General features: G+C 36.4%; 1 protein-coding gene across 5 annotated transcripts in view; it reads right to left on the reverse strand.

Moving 5' to 3' along the window:
* Positions 1 to 14,461, reverse strand: part of LOC135086628 (voltage-gated potassium channel subunit beta-2) — a 36,243-nt gene extending 21,782 nt beyond the window's left edge. For 3 of the 5 annotated variants that reach the window (XM_063981384.1, XM_063981383.1, XM_063981382.1), the window contains exons 1-5: positions 13,571 to 13,802; positions 12,806 to 12,900; positions 11,769 to 11,870; positions 11,027 to 11,161; positions 10,501 to 10,612 (exon numbers count right to left, since the gene is read on the reverse strand). In XM_063981384.1, the coding sequence (XP_063837454.1) occupies positions 10,501 to 10,612; positions 11,027 to 11,131 (217 nt within the window). In that variant the 5' untranslated portion in view covers positions 11,132 to 11,161; positions 11,769 to 11,870; positions 12,806 to 12,900; positions 13,571 to 13,802. Of the gene's footprint in view, positions 1 to 10,500; positions 10,613 to 11,026; positions 11,162 to 11,768; positions 11,871 to 12,805; positions 12,901 to 13,570; positions 13,804 to 14,444 lie in introns of those variants that run through there. The other 2 variants (XM_063981381.1, XM_063981380.1) reach the window with 2 other exon arrangements.
* Between the last annotated feature and the right edge of the window lie 950 nt (positions 14,462 to 15,411).

Raw genomic sequence — 15,411 nt, forward strand, 5'->3', positions numbered from 1 at the left:
CTTTTAGGGGGGTCGTAATCTTCGGCACTTCTAGTGTTAAAGCTTCAACCACAATAACGCATGCAGATCGCCATCGCCGGCGCGATCAAAGGCCAATGACGGGTCGCGCGACCTGCGTTGGCCTGTCGCGTTGGTGTGGTTAAAGCAAAAGTCTTCCAAAAAGAATTTTTCACAATGTAGAGTACATAAAGTAATCGCACTTAAAGTTGGCCAGTTCGTGCCTCACTCTACCACATTGTGAAACAAGCATTGTGAATCTTAACCCCGTTTTATTAACTTGCAGAAGCAACATGCCTTATGTGCTGATGATAAAATAACTTTATATCGCGCTAAAGGCTCAAGCAATGTTTTCACTGTAAATGTAAGTAGCACCTACACTGAAAAAAATTTTTAGTTACTGCTTATACAAAAAATGCCTTACAATCTGAGTGTTAACCTATAGGTTGGTTATAACCAAACCAGGTTTAGCTCACTACAAAATAGTTTGTTTAATTTACACAACACTTAATTCCTCATAACCAAACTTAGTAGTAACCTCCAGTTCGCAAGTCATTTTTTTTGTATAAGCAGTAACCAAAATATTTTTTTAGTGTTACTTACCTATTAACTTTGATATTAAAAGCCTTGGCGGTTTTTTACATTTAAAATCAACGAATTTAACAATAGCGAAGATGATAAAATAAATCTTTAGGTTTTGGCAATTTACCCATGAACCCTTAAATCACCAAATAATAAGATTAAAAATATCAATTGGACGATATTACACATATTGGTTTGTTTTAGGCGCCATGGGGGCAACCGACACCTTACAGTGAAGTGATTGGGAGAAAAGTTCCTAAAAAGGATTTTTATTATAATCCTATCACAGGGGCCACATCTCCGGTACATATACCATTAAGCAAATCTGTATTAATTTCGATGCATTTTTATTTCTTGATACGTTAATACTTATTCATAATTATCTTTTGCAGCCGTCAACATCCACTGATGTCAATCCTCAACCTAATCGTATTCAGACACGATCATTAACGAACGTAAGAAAATAAGCGAAAAAAAAAATTAAACGTTTTAATTTCCATGATAAAAATAGTTTTCATATACTCGATGTGTTTATTTACAGATGGGTAACTATTTTGGTAAAAACAATAAGAACCAAACAGCCACAAGTGCTGAAGTAAGTACACTTTCTTGTACACTAAATACACTTAATGTAACCACATGCAACCCGGTTAATTTAGCTGCGACCTGCGAACTTCGCTGTTATGCGAAACTCCCTCGCACTCACCCGCACATCTCCCCGAATTCGCCCCGTTCGTAACAATGCGTCAATGTGACGTCACAGCCGCCAGGTGCGCAGTTAATTTGACCGGGTTGTAAGTCTGGTCGGTGGCAGTACCACTTATATTTACATACATAGGTACATACCTACAATGTATTTATTACTTACATAATTTTAATGCTGAAATGGTTATATTCATTATTCACTACCCTGCATTTTGGTAAACGCTTTTAATTATTGAGCTTTTCTTTTACATGAAGCTGGTTGATAGCAAAAATTAAGAAATTGCACTAAAAAAATATATTCTATATCATTTTATTACCAGGAAACGATACCGACTGAGTCTCAAGCAAAACCGGCTCAGCCGAAGACTTTCAAAGCTGCTGCTAAAGAAGCACCTGTGGCTAAAATTGTAAGTTCATTCTTTTTATTTTTATAAGCGTATCTGTATTATTGTAACTGTGACTAATAGCAAGGTACCTAATTGCAAAAAATCTAGCCTACTAAATCTAGCCTATACATATTATGATTTACCTATTTATGAGAAGGCATCCAGCACAAATGTAAGCTTAAGACAATACTTTGTTTTCAGCCCCCAACACCTGCTGCGAAGAATGCGAAGAGTCTGCAGCCGCAAACTTCGCCTACCACTAGCCGCATTCACACAAGATCGCTAGGTCAGGTGCAACCGGCTACACAGCCGCGAAAAGAACGACAGGAAAAAAAAGCCACAACTAATAAAGTAAGTACATTAATATTTGCAGGTAGAAAATAGGTATAGGTGGGTATTTCTCATCGCCACGGTTCTTACCGTCACCTTCGTGGCGAATTTTATTTCTAACTTATTTCAACTTTTTTTAAACAAAAATTGTAGCGCTTGATGTGAAGATTGTATTCTCAGTAAATCAGTCAAATAGTGAGTCTCGTTTGGAAGCTTTAACGTTTTGAATTTTTTGATGCCACGAAAGTGATTCTGTACTTCACAGCAATAATTTTTTCAAACTTTACTACTGTAAATGACTCTTAAGTGTTTAAAAAACATATATTTTGTCTTATTTTCAGCTATCTAGCAATAACATAATATAAATAGGTACCTACTTAAATACAAGATAAAATTTTACCGATAACGTCACCTACTAAGTTACAAGATTCTACGCAATTGGTTTTAAGGGTGACACTGGTAGCATTCTGAAATGCTAAAGAAACAAAAAACGGATTATCAGTACCTCAATAAAAATATATTTTTTATTTAGGCCAGAGGGCCTCGTATTTTTGTTGTACAACTTTTTACTCGAACTTCAGATTAAATTTATCTAAACAGATACACAGTCACATATACAGACATACATACAGTCATACAGACAGACAACAAAAATACGAGGCCCTTATTTATTTATTGATGTACTGATCTCTACTTACCACGTATAATTTATTAGTTATTAAAATATTGTAAAAACATAAACACCAGTCACTATATTTTAAAATAAACCAAAGCAAGAAATTACTTTCGTGGCCTAAAATCACCTTCGTGTATAAAAGACTACGAAGGTGATGCCACGAAGGTGACGAAAATTTTAGTTTTTTATGAATTATCCTTAAATTTGAATTTAACGGTTCAAGTCGAATACTACACAAATAAGTCTATCATGTTAAGTTTTCAATGGCAAAGTTTCAATTAAATTGTTTAAATTTTAGAGGTAGAAAATATTGTTCAAGCAAGCGACGGTATGTCTATGGATAATCACAAAAAGTTACGTATTTTTTTCGCGGAGCGACGATCGACCTATCTCACCTCCCCAATGGAATTAACCGAATAGAACGCTGTGATTATTTGCTGGTGTTCCGTTTAACGGCAATCTTGTATTATTACTCAAAATTTTAGGTACCTAAAATCGTGTGACCAACGTATTTCGCTTTCTCAATTCAAAATAATGAGGATCAGTACTGTTGTAGAAAATTCAATAAAACTAGTATCTACGTTAATCTTTAAGACATTAGAAAGATATATCTTTTTGAATTATCCAAATCGGACCATTACTTACGAAGATATTAAGTAATAAACATAGACCGTTTTTGCCGCTAAAAGTCAACGTACGCAGGGCCGCGTGACGTCACTATATCCGAATCGAGCGCAGCCGGCGTACTATTGGGATGGAAAATATCTTTTTCCAGCTAAACTATCAGTTTTAGAAAAAAACTTTTAATAACATTTATTCATCAAAATAAAGTAACCTATCGACCAGTAATTTTAAAAAATAAAAATTGTGAAAAATAAGTATCGCTATGTCCAAAAACCACATTTTCATAGGATTCGATGCAATGCGGAGACGCGGTTGGGGTGAGTGTAACTTAATGATTGTTTGTATTGAACATAATAATACATAATATGATGCAAATAATACCCAGTTTCTGGCCTGTGGGGGGGGGGGGATAAGTCATACCCAGCTTATAGCCTGGGGGGAGGGGCAAGCCTTACCCAGCTTCTGGGCTTGGTGGGAGGGGGGGAGAGGCAAGTCATACCCAGTTTCTGGCCTGGGGGGGGGGGGGGGGGGGTAAGTCATACCCAGCTTCTGGCCGAGGGGGAGTCATACCTAGCTTATGCTTATGGACTGGGGGAAGGGGCTAGCCTTACCCAGCTTCTGGCCGAGGGGGAGTCATACCTAGCTTATGCTTATGGACTGGGGGAAGGGGCTAGCCTTACCCAGCTTCTGGCCTGGGGGAGGGGGGGGGGGGTCAAGTCATAACCAGTTTCTATGGGCTGGGGGGAGGGGGGGTCAAGTCATACCCAGTTTCTGGCCTGGGGGGGAGGGGTATGTAATACTCAGCTTCTGGCCGAGGGGGAGTCATACCCAGCTTCTAGGCTAAGATTAAATAGATTTCCAGGAGGGAGCAGCTGTCCGTTCCTGCAGCAGCTGGCCCGCCCATGGGAACGGCGAATAGATAGGTAGGTAAGTAGATTTAACTCAGAAAAACTAAATAACAGGTAGGTATTGCGTGTACATCGAAATGATCTTCATAGCAATGTCTTAGAGCCTAGGCAGAGTGTATCTGCCTCAGCTATACCTTATTGTTAGAAGTAAATAAATTAATACTTATACATTTTTATATTTTACTTGGAAGAAGATATGACTCTAACGACACTTATGAACACTTTATTTGAATAAATCGCCAAATACCACCGCGGAGACCCCAATCGCGTCTCTGCGCTCCATTGAACCGTATGAGCGTATGGATTTTTTGCGTTATTTTTCACAATTTCTATTTTTAAAAATTACCTATCGATAGCTTACTTTATTCTGATGAATAAATGTTATTACAAGTTTTTCTCTAAAACTGATAGTTTGGCTAGAAACAAATATTTTCTATCCACGCAGTACGCCGGCAGCGTTCGGATCGGATATAATGACGTCATCGTCCCCGCGCCGGGCGGTCAGTGAACTTTTTTAGTAATTTGGCCATAACTTCGTCAATTTTTGTCGTAGAACAAAAATTTTTGGACTGTGTATTAAAGATTTCTTAGCCCTATAAATCTGCATTCACAGCTAAAAATCGAAATGATCCTCATTATAAGAAGATATTTTTTTGACTATTGTGTGGAAAGTATATTTAATTACGATGATTTTAGTATATGCTACACACAAATTGAATGAAAATTGTGAATGCAGTAACCAAATGTTTCATTGCAACCGAAGGTGTGACACGATGAGAACGCGAAAAATGACCCCGTTTTTTATCGTTTCATGTGATTTTTTTCGTATTATTTTTGCTTCTATTACGATAAAATTTATTTTGTATGTAGCTAAATAGATATTTTATCATCTGATTTCAAAGTTATTATTCTAACTTATACCGTTTATGAACTATTATTGTGTGACCATCAAATTTGAGTGTAAATGAGAAGTACCCAGGTACACCATACATACAAGTCACTTACGAAATAATATTTAATGCTATAACAAAATGAAATTTACGAGTATGCTATCAAGAGAATGGTGCTAAACACATTTTTTCTTTACCGTACAGTACCATATTAGGTACGTATGTTATTTAGGTTTTTTTTTTATTAATTGATTTCATTTATTACAGGAACCTAAAAAACCAGCTGGTGCTAAACAACCCGCTGGCCCTAAAAAACAAGTTGGGTCTAAAAATCGCTTGGAGTCTAAAAAACCCCAGAAAACTAAAAAACTCGCGGAATCTAAAAAACCTGATCAACTTAAAACTTCCGTTGAGTCTACAACCCACACTGAATCTGAAACCCCTCTTGAATCTAAAACCCCTATTGAATCTAAAACCCAACGACCAGCTGAATCTCAAGGAGAATTGTTATTGGCCCAGCCGTCAACCTCAACCGCTAGTGCTGCAGCACCTACTACAAAAGCTAAAGCTAGAGTAAGTTCTTGAAATTAATCACCATCATACTTAGATTTCACTGTTTCAAGTCATTTTTCCGGCCATGTACGAGTATGTATTATTTTTCCTATTAATACCTGTCACTGGTTGTTACAACTATCGGTCTTTACGACTAAATATGAGTACCTAGTCCCGTCGATGTCGTTATAATAGATTTTGACTGAAGTTACTATGTATAATTAAATTATGTAGACCGCCTAATTGTACCTTGTGTGTTCCTTTTCTTCTGTTATGTTATTTGTTTGGTGTGCAATAAAGTGTATTTATTATTATTATTATTATTAAAATATAAACTCAGATTAAATTATCAAAAGTATAAAAACCCCTTAGATGAGCTAGCCTTTAAAACATTAAAAAAACGATGTTCGGACATGATCGACTCCTGCTATCATAGTTACATTTCCAAAATCGAGGACTCACTATCAACCAACCCCAAAAGATTCTGGACCTTTCTGAAAGGTAAAAAAGTAAACAGTAATCCCTATCCTTCTACTATGAGATCTGATGTCAGGGAGGAGTCCAGTGGGACTGGGATCTGCAATCTCTTTGCGTCCTTCTTCGCATCTGTATACAGACCAAGTTTGCCCCATAACACCATGGTCGGGGTACAAAATATTAACTCGGGTTCCTTCGGACGCCTATCTTTGAGCCAAAGGGAAGTTAAAAATAATTTGAAATATTTAGATAGAACTAAAGGTGCAGGTCCCGACGGCATTCCTTCTTTGTTTGCGGCCCAATGCTACGACTGTTTGTCTTTGCCGTTGACCATAATATTTAACGCTTCTCTGTCCACGGGAGTATTTCCCTCTATCTGGAAGGAAGCAAGAATCATTCCGATTTTCAAGTCCGGTGACGCTGCTTCTGTGAAAAACTACCGACCCATCTCTATACTGTCAGTTTTTAGCAAGGTATTCGAGTCCTTAGTCTGCCCTTATTTATCGTGCCATATAAAACACTTGATTTCACCTCAGCAATCTGGCTTCATGGTATCACGTTCCACTGCAACAAATCTCATCCCGTTTGTCCAACTGGTTGCTGGGTCTCTCGACTCCCGTATCCCGGTCGATACTATCTACACTGACATAAGCAAAGCTTTTGACACAGTCGATCACAAAATTTTACTAAATAAACTATCTAACTTTGGCATTACTGGCAGTCTTCTTGAGTGGTTTGAATCATATCTCGGACAGCGGGAGTCAAGAGTCGTCATGAGAGGTTTCTCATCGGAGTCGTTTCATGCTACTTCAGGAGTGCCGCAGGGTTCGCATCTTGGGCCAATACTCTTTAATATATTTATAAACGACATGACTACAGTATTCGACCATGCCTCTTGCTTCCTTTATGCAGACGACATGAAACTCTGTATGCAGATCAAAGATGTTAGCGACTCACATCTTTTGCAAAAAGATCTTGATAGGTTGTCTCAGTGGTGTAGTTTAAATAAATTGTTCCTAAACACGGAGAAATGTAAATTTATTCGTTTCACGAGAAGTAGGGAAAGTCCATCGCCAGTATACAGTGTCAACGGGCAAATTTTGGAGGAAGTGGAGTCGATTCGCGACCTGGGGGTCATTATGGATAAGAACCTGCGTTTTCACAAGCATATCGATCATGTCGTCACGAGAGGGTTTAGGATGCTTGGTTTTGTATTGCGAAACGCAAAGGAATTTAAAAAGTCTTCCTCTAAAATACTGCTGTACGTGACTCTTGTTCGTTCAGGTCTTGAGTACTGTAGTCAGGTTTGGTCTCCTCACTATGATGTTCATGTGAAGCGAATTGAGCGCATCCAGAAGCGGTTCATGTGGCATCTCTCATATCAGACCGGGAAGGCCAGGAGTCTTCCGAAGTATGGGGAACGCTTGGCTCATTTCGGACTGCACAGCTTGCAAGATCGCAGACAACTCTTGGATCAGATACTTCTGCACAAGATCATAAACGGCGTGGTGGACTGTCCAAAGTTGTTGGAATCCATCAACCTAAATGCCCCTTTCAAGTTACCTCGACGCGCAAGATACGTACCCTTTTTAGTGCAGGGTTCCAAAAGCAACCTGGGTCATCATGCCACCATGAATAGGCTTCAGAGGCAATATAATAGGTGCAGTAAGGAGGAAGATATAGATATCTTTTCAGACTCGCTGGGTAAATTTAAGAAAAAAATACAACTCTCATTTGCACATGTGTCCGTTTAGCCAAGATCTGCCAGTTAAATTTGAGGTTTAAAATTGTTCTAAATAGAAATAAATTAAATTAAATTGAATATTGTGTCAAAATCAGCTGTACGTTTAAGTTTCACATTCTGTCAAAGTCCACTTTTGCATGCCGTGGCAGCCTGTAATTAAGATAGCACCTAGTCCTAAGACAAAATTATGTATGTAAACCCCTTTGCTTGAATTTGTGTCTGTCTTGTTGGTTGTCCTAATTAAATAAATAAATAAATAAATAAATTAATTATTATCTTTAATATCTACACTTGATGTAGAGCATATACAGGGTGTTAGGTAAATGGGTATATGAGCCGACATTAGCCCATGTTAACAAAGGCATATAAATGGTATGGTGAAGTCAGAAAATTGATGTCATCATTTTAATTATTTTAATTTTCATACAAATCTGATTTTATAAATTTTATTTTGTAGGAACATTTAAAAAATTTAAATGATGATATCAAATTTCTGACTTCACCATACCATTTATATGCTTTGTTAACATAGGCTAGTGTCGGCTCATATACCCATTTACCTAACACCCTGTATGTAGAGACACACCCAACTTTTGTTGTGACACCCATGTGATATGTTGTAGGCTCGCAAAAATGAATGGACAAAGGTCACCAAAAAGAAGCCGAAAAAGCCTGTGGCTCCTGTGGCTCCTGTGGCCTCTGTGGCTCCTGTGGCCTCTGTGGCTCCTGTGGCCTTTGTGGCTCCTGCAGCCCCTGTGAGCAGCGAGCCCATAATAAGATACCCGGTAAGATTCACTGGACACTAGGTCACATTGCAGTGTAATTTGGTTAAGGAAACAAAGTTGAATTTTTAACGTAACCATTAAATACAGTGTTTGAGATGTCCAGAAATGGATTAACAACTAAGCAGAGAAGGCCCCTCATCGGTTAGGGGGTCTGCGTGAAGGTTATGATTAGGGCCCCACGAAAGAGGGTCGCCCTGTTTTCTATAAAAATTGGCCAATTAATCCGACCCCAAATGTAGAGTGTTAAGGAAACCTTTTCGTTCATACAAGGTCTTAAAAGATGCAGTGGAGCTTAATTTTAATATTTTTACAGGATATGAAGATCAGGATTCTTTATGATGAGATGCCAATAAAAAAGGCCGCACCGATCCAGGAGCGCCGCGCCTCTTGCTGTGTAAGTCGAAACTTTTAATTAATTCTACACTGTTAAAAATTTACAAAACACCGTAATACATTATAAGGCTATTTCCCTGGTCAATATTATGTACGGCGATTTGATGTTTTAGTTATAAGTATAAAATGATCATGTATCTAAGATGTTTAAAAAGTGTTTTAAATTATACAATAGTTACCTACATTCAAAAATTGTACTCCCCAATATTGGGTGATATTAGACAAGACGTCACGAACTCGGTTTATGTGATAATCGTTAGATTTAGAAGTATAGGTATGTTGATTGTATTAATAGAATTATATGTGGCCTAATTAAAGCAAGTCAATTCCGATCTAAGAGACAAATTCACATGTGATAGAGACGTGTATTCATTTTATTACACTCTTATTTTAGGGGTGTATTAAAATTTTTAAAGGGTATAATAATTATGATAGTTAAATTGATCGAATTTACGAAACAAAGAGTCTAAGGCTGAGTTGCACCACCTAACTTTGACCGTAACTATTACGAGTAGGTATAACGATAACTAGTGTTTTTATATGGAGTTTGACAGCTTCTTGACGTTTGTCAAAGTTAAAGTAAGATGGTGCAACTCAGCCTAAAATATTTAGTAGTAGCTCTTTTATGAATTTTGAAAATATTTGCTAAATAATCGAATTTAACAATAGGATTGGGTTGGAATTTTTATTTTATGACCATTTTCGTTAACTTTTACGATACTTTGATCATTTTTGTAGGTACTTAATTAGATAAGTAAGCAATATTAGATTGCTGTTACTGTGTGTGATAATTCGATAATATTTGAAACGAAATTTGTTAAATGTCCATATTGAATGTAATAAAACGATTCAAAAGCATCGTATTTTAAATTACTTACCCGGTTATACAATTGTCCCGCACCCTACTGAATGTAATAATATATTGAAAATTACTGTAAGTAGGTAGGTACGTCCACAACTGTTACTCATATAAAAGTTTGTATGAGTAGATAAAACGGGCACAACACAATGTAGAGTCGCACCACCCTCTCAACTATGTAAGTTTATAGATAGAAACCTAATATTAATAAAAACTATGTTTATTTTAAATACCTATCCGATTAGATAAGCGCTAACTAACACTGACTATTTCACATTATATTTAAATTTAAATATTTGATTATCTTCATAACAAAACTCGTTAGGTAGGTTTTCGTCCCAGTTAATTTTAATTTTCCATAAATGTTGTATGAAATAATATTTTACTCCATATGTTTTTATGCTACTACTGGTAAGAAAACTCTGACTTGTTTTTTTTTTAATTTGGCTTAATTTAAAGCTTGGTATTAGGTATATTTGAATCGTTTTGAAAAACTAAACAAAAACAAAACCAACATACAAGCCTACAATATTTGAATGTAGCTCAAACCAAATCGTAATTAAACTAGTTACCAGCAAGCACGCAAACTTACCTCTGCATGGGCCAAGGCGAGACAAGTTGATGAATATGCCGTCCTCCTCGCATATACTCTGGCTGGACTGAGGCTTGGTCAACTGTGCACTGCATGCCTTCTTCAGGACGCTCTGGAAGAAAACTCTGGTTGATTTATTGATTTGAAAGCCATGAAAGTCACTAAAATACATAATTTGGCTGAAGATGGTGCTACGTCTTACTTTAACTTTGACGAACGTCAAAAATCTGTCAAACTCCATACAAAAACCACCGGTAATCGTTAAAGTTACCGTTAAAGTTAGGTGGTGCAAACCAGCCTAAATATATTTTAGGTAGAGAATGTAGGAGGAGGAACCAGTACCTTTATACCAACATTTTTTCCTCTGAATTTCAAGAAGAATCAAAATAAGTAAATTCCCTTATCAGTGTAAAGAGTCAACTACGACGATATACCATCGTAAAACCGTTTATTATGATTTTAGCACAGTTGTGTTTGAATAGGGTAGTGTTATAGTTTATGGTGGAAATAAGCATTCGTGACTTACCCTGTAGTGTTTAGTAGTATCTGGTATAGAAGGCCGACTGTGCCTCCACCTGGCAGCTTGACGTTGCAAGTCGCAGAGTCGATGATGAGACCACGAGGTGTTCATGCCACGTAACTCTTCCACTGCTTCGGCTATCTAAATGTAAATTAGTATAAAATGTCTAATTTTGTAAAGTAACTAAGTAGTCAGTTTTTTACATCATCGGGCGATGTAGTCGTCAGTGCATAAGCACACCCTTATTAATTTGCTTGATTCAATGAAAGGTTTAACTTGCATTCCTCACGCTTTTGGCAGATGGGTTAAAGGCGTGATCTTTGGATGTTTTGTTCCTTAGTCGCCCTTTACTACATCTACAGCTTTAGAGTAGGGGTGGTCGTAATCGATTTCGGAACGCTATTTTGCGCAGGCATAAGTTTTATTGTATCAAAAGTCAGGAACCCTTGACGCCTACGTAGACATTTTATGTTTTCTTATATACCTAATGACTTTACTTATTCTTTTATGGCAAAGATTCTTCACAACAATAGTATTGGAAAAGTACCTAGATCTCGAATCAATTTGAATGTATTGTCTTGAATTGAATAATGGTGTTAAAATTAGACAAACAAGCGTATGCAACGTACTATTCATACATTGTAAGGCAAAAAATTACATCCTATACGAGGAGCCTGACGACGATCGAACGTGGAATTAAATGATTGCGTGAAGTGAGGTCCAACGCAGAGGACACTCAGTTAGTTACCTCTCGCTTTTGTTCTTCTTCCGCTTCGATCGCTCGCTGGTGCAACAGCTCTATGTCGAGTTGTCGAACCTCTTCTGCCTCCCTCGCTTGGCATTCTTTCTCCTGTTATTCAAAGAACACTTTGTGTAATTTCAAGTTAGATGTGCTTTCACAACTCACATCTTTTCTACGACACTCATCGCATTATGAATTCGAGATCCTATCTAAATAGTAGTACCTAGATATCTAAATCAATATTATATGTGTGTGAAAATATTAATTTAAAACTTCATAGCAACACAATACATTAGCTTATTCAAATATCTATTTTTATTTTGATATCTATTATTAATAGTACGTAATACTGACGGATACCTACTTAGGTAGTTCCTTTGTTGGTCATATCGATCTATCAAAAACTAGAAAAAAAGTGGCGTGATAAGGCTTCATTCAATTACTACATGTTTGTTGTCTTATTAAGACAGACTATGAGCCTAGGTACCAGGACCTCCGCCTGTGCACTTCAGCTAAGTCATATCAAATCCCTGCTAGCAATTTTCCGTAACTATATCGACCTGACCTTGCTGGATCGAGCGCCTCGCGCTGCATTCAAACAGTTTGGCCTTATCGATTTATCGACCAGTTGTATTTTGAGAATCAGTAGGTACTTTAATAAGTCTAGTAATTATTTTACCAAGGTTTACATTTTACCATTTTTACGCTACTAGGTATGGGAGCTTTCTTTCTTGAGATATCGTTCGCTGCTTCTGGATTTGAATTAGGGGGTAGGATGGCCTTGACCACTACTTATGTAGTGTAGAGCTATAAGCCTACTTTGCCTTCACTTATACTTTTTTTTTAAATTCCTCAGTAGGCACTTAGTAATAAATTCGCGTGCCTACTGAGGAGTGAATCGTTAATTTTTATTGAATGTTTATTTATACTTACACTTAGCTCAGACCTTATTCTGATTCATCGAAACTGCCGAAAATGTTGAAGTCAAATGAAAGTGTTTTAAGTTACTCGAATAATTGCGGATAATAAAGTTTATGCTTTACCTTTTGCACCTGCTTTTCATGTTCAATTTTCTGCTGTTCCAGCTCCTCCTCTGGTATTGGGGGAGTTTCATCACCGCTGGATGTATGTTTGTTTCCTTTTGATATGGAAATAAAAAATATTAAACATAAGTAAAATGTAAGCTGGTTCTGTGGATTATGTGCTCGGCGAAAGGCTATGCGAATATAGTAAAACTAAAACTTGTACTGTAGCTACCACGGCATAATATTAAGGTATTATTATTATGCCAATATTTTACTTACTTATGAAGGTACACTACAATTTACACAAATGTAAATGAATCATTTCTGGTTTCAGGCCACTTAGTAAAACCAGTAAAACTTTTAAAAATGTAGGCCTAGGTTCGCAATCGACGTTACCTGTCTGGTAATAACGTAACGTATAGGTATTGCTAGGTAGGTACTATAGGTAAGAATGACCTCAGAGTTTGAGTATTCATTATTTTCAATGAAATAATACCTACCTACTTATTGCCAGACTTAAATCACGTGTAGGTAATATCTACTTCATTGCATCAGTGTAGCAATTTTCAAGTGTCAAAAACTTGCAGGGGTGATCAAACGGTCTCAATGTACTTAACTCTGTTAGAACTTTACATAGTAACATCACAATTTTTGGCTAAGATGCGTAGGTACGTACTAATAACAAAAGACTAAAGTGCTATAATATTGGTTAAACGAATAGAAATATATTCTTATGTTAGTTACTTTACTCTTTATAATATTGGCAGATAAATTAGTGCTTACCAGTCGGTGGGTGATAGGATATCCAAAATTGGTGAGCCAGTTTTGCGGAATCGCGCACGACACTTCGTAAATATAAACAACTTTCGTGTTTTCTCAAGGATTAAGCGGTTGCCGTACTAAATATCGAACGTATACTGCTTCTTGACTGTTTAAACCGTGAAAATGTATTCATAGAAGTTTATTTTCACGGTTATCAACGTATACGTATTTCGTTCGAGCGTTATGTTGTTTGGCTGGCACCGCGCCAAAAAACACGAATATCAACCTTCATTCCAAACTTCAAAGCATAAAAATTTATGCAATTAATGAAAAAATAACTCAATATAAAAATTATCTAATATGCTTGATATTATTGAACCACTTAATTGAATTATTAATTATCCGAACTTTTAATTAGAAAAAATCACGTAAGGAGTCATCAGTGACTGTAAGGCATAAATAAATGAAACACAATCATAAATAAAGAGGACCGGTTTTATAATAAACATATCTGATGATAGGAATCGACAGTCACTAGGTACTCTTGTGGGATAGTTATACCAATACAATGTTTTATATCTGGTTTATAAGTATGTTTGTGCTTACTACAATATCCTAGGTAGACCCTTGACTACTTATTGCTAAGGTATACGCAGATTCCATGATAACTACCTATAATATGCGTTAATGCTTCTGCGATAAACGCAAAATCGCTTCTAATTTAAGTATTGCCCACTTAGGCCGCAGACGCTTATACAGTCAAATCATCATTGACATCGAATCTCACAGGCCGGGCGGATAAAGCAAATCATAATTTCCAGCCCTTTCAATATTGTGTTTGCGTCTGACTAAGTAGTCTCGAGGAGTCATGATGCGCATTGCTCCAACTCCGTACATGGTGATAGTTGTATCTGCATTCTGCACTACTGCAATCCTGGTGAGTAAAATTAACGTAATATTTTTGGGACCCCTGATCCTCACTTAACATTCTAAATAAGATTTTTTCAACATTTGAATCGCAGAATGCAAAGAATAAATAAAAGATAATTAAGCTACTTTATAACTGGACCGCTAAGTAAGTAAACATGCAAAAAAGGGTAGATTTGCGGTGTGCAAAACAAATATCTCTTCGGTACTAATAAGTAGTTAGGTAATTCATGTACTAACTAATTATGAAAACTGAAAAGTACAAAATGGAATCACTTACCATCAGGTGATCCGTGTCTGCTCATTTAGGTACCTACCTGCCCCATAAAAAAATCAATAAAATAAAATGTAAAAATAAAGGTCTGAAATAGTTATTTACTAATTCAGACTGTAATCTATGTTTCGAAATTACTTGATTGTTTTTTACATATTGTTTCGGACTGTATTAAAAATTCTTGGGGTAAAAAAAATAAAATAACATTTCTTTATATAAATAAACTGAGAAATAAACTAAACAATTTTAGCAAAATATTTTACTTGCACAAAGCAAATAATCAAATTATTATGTACACACTGAAAGTGATAAAATATGTTGTGTGATTTAAAATAATATTTTAGAAAACATTTCGGTGGCTTGCGTTATAGCAAAAGAAGCACTAAACTAAAAAATCTAAAAAACAATTCACATTTCCCGCTTTTTTGTATCAAGGTTAGCTCCATAGACAAAGAAAAACACTTTTTTAACTGTGGCCTGGAACTGGAACATACCTACATGGACATTTTATTTCGGTGCCGGTAAAACTAGTTTAGTTTTACTAAACATACAATGTATTTATGTAGTATGGTAGCACGGAGTTAAATCTCGTCCATAATTTCTGAAATCAATCATTTTTTTTTTTCAATCATATCATCATCCTAACACTAGCGCCATCTTA

Source organism: Ostrinia nubilalis, chromosome Z (genome assembly GCF_963855985.1).
Source record: "Ostrinia nubilalis chromosome Z, ilOstNubi1.1, whole genome shotgun sequence".
Lineage (NCBI taxonomy): Eukaryota > Metazoa > Arthropoda > Insecta > Lepidoptera > Crambidae > Ostrinia > Ostrinia nubilalis.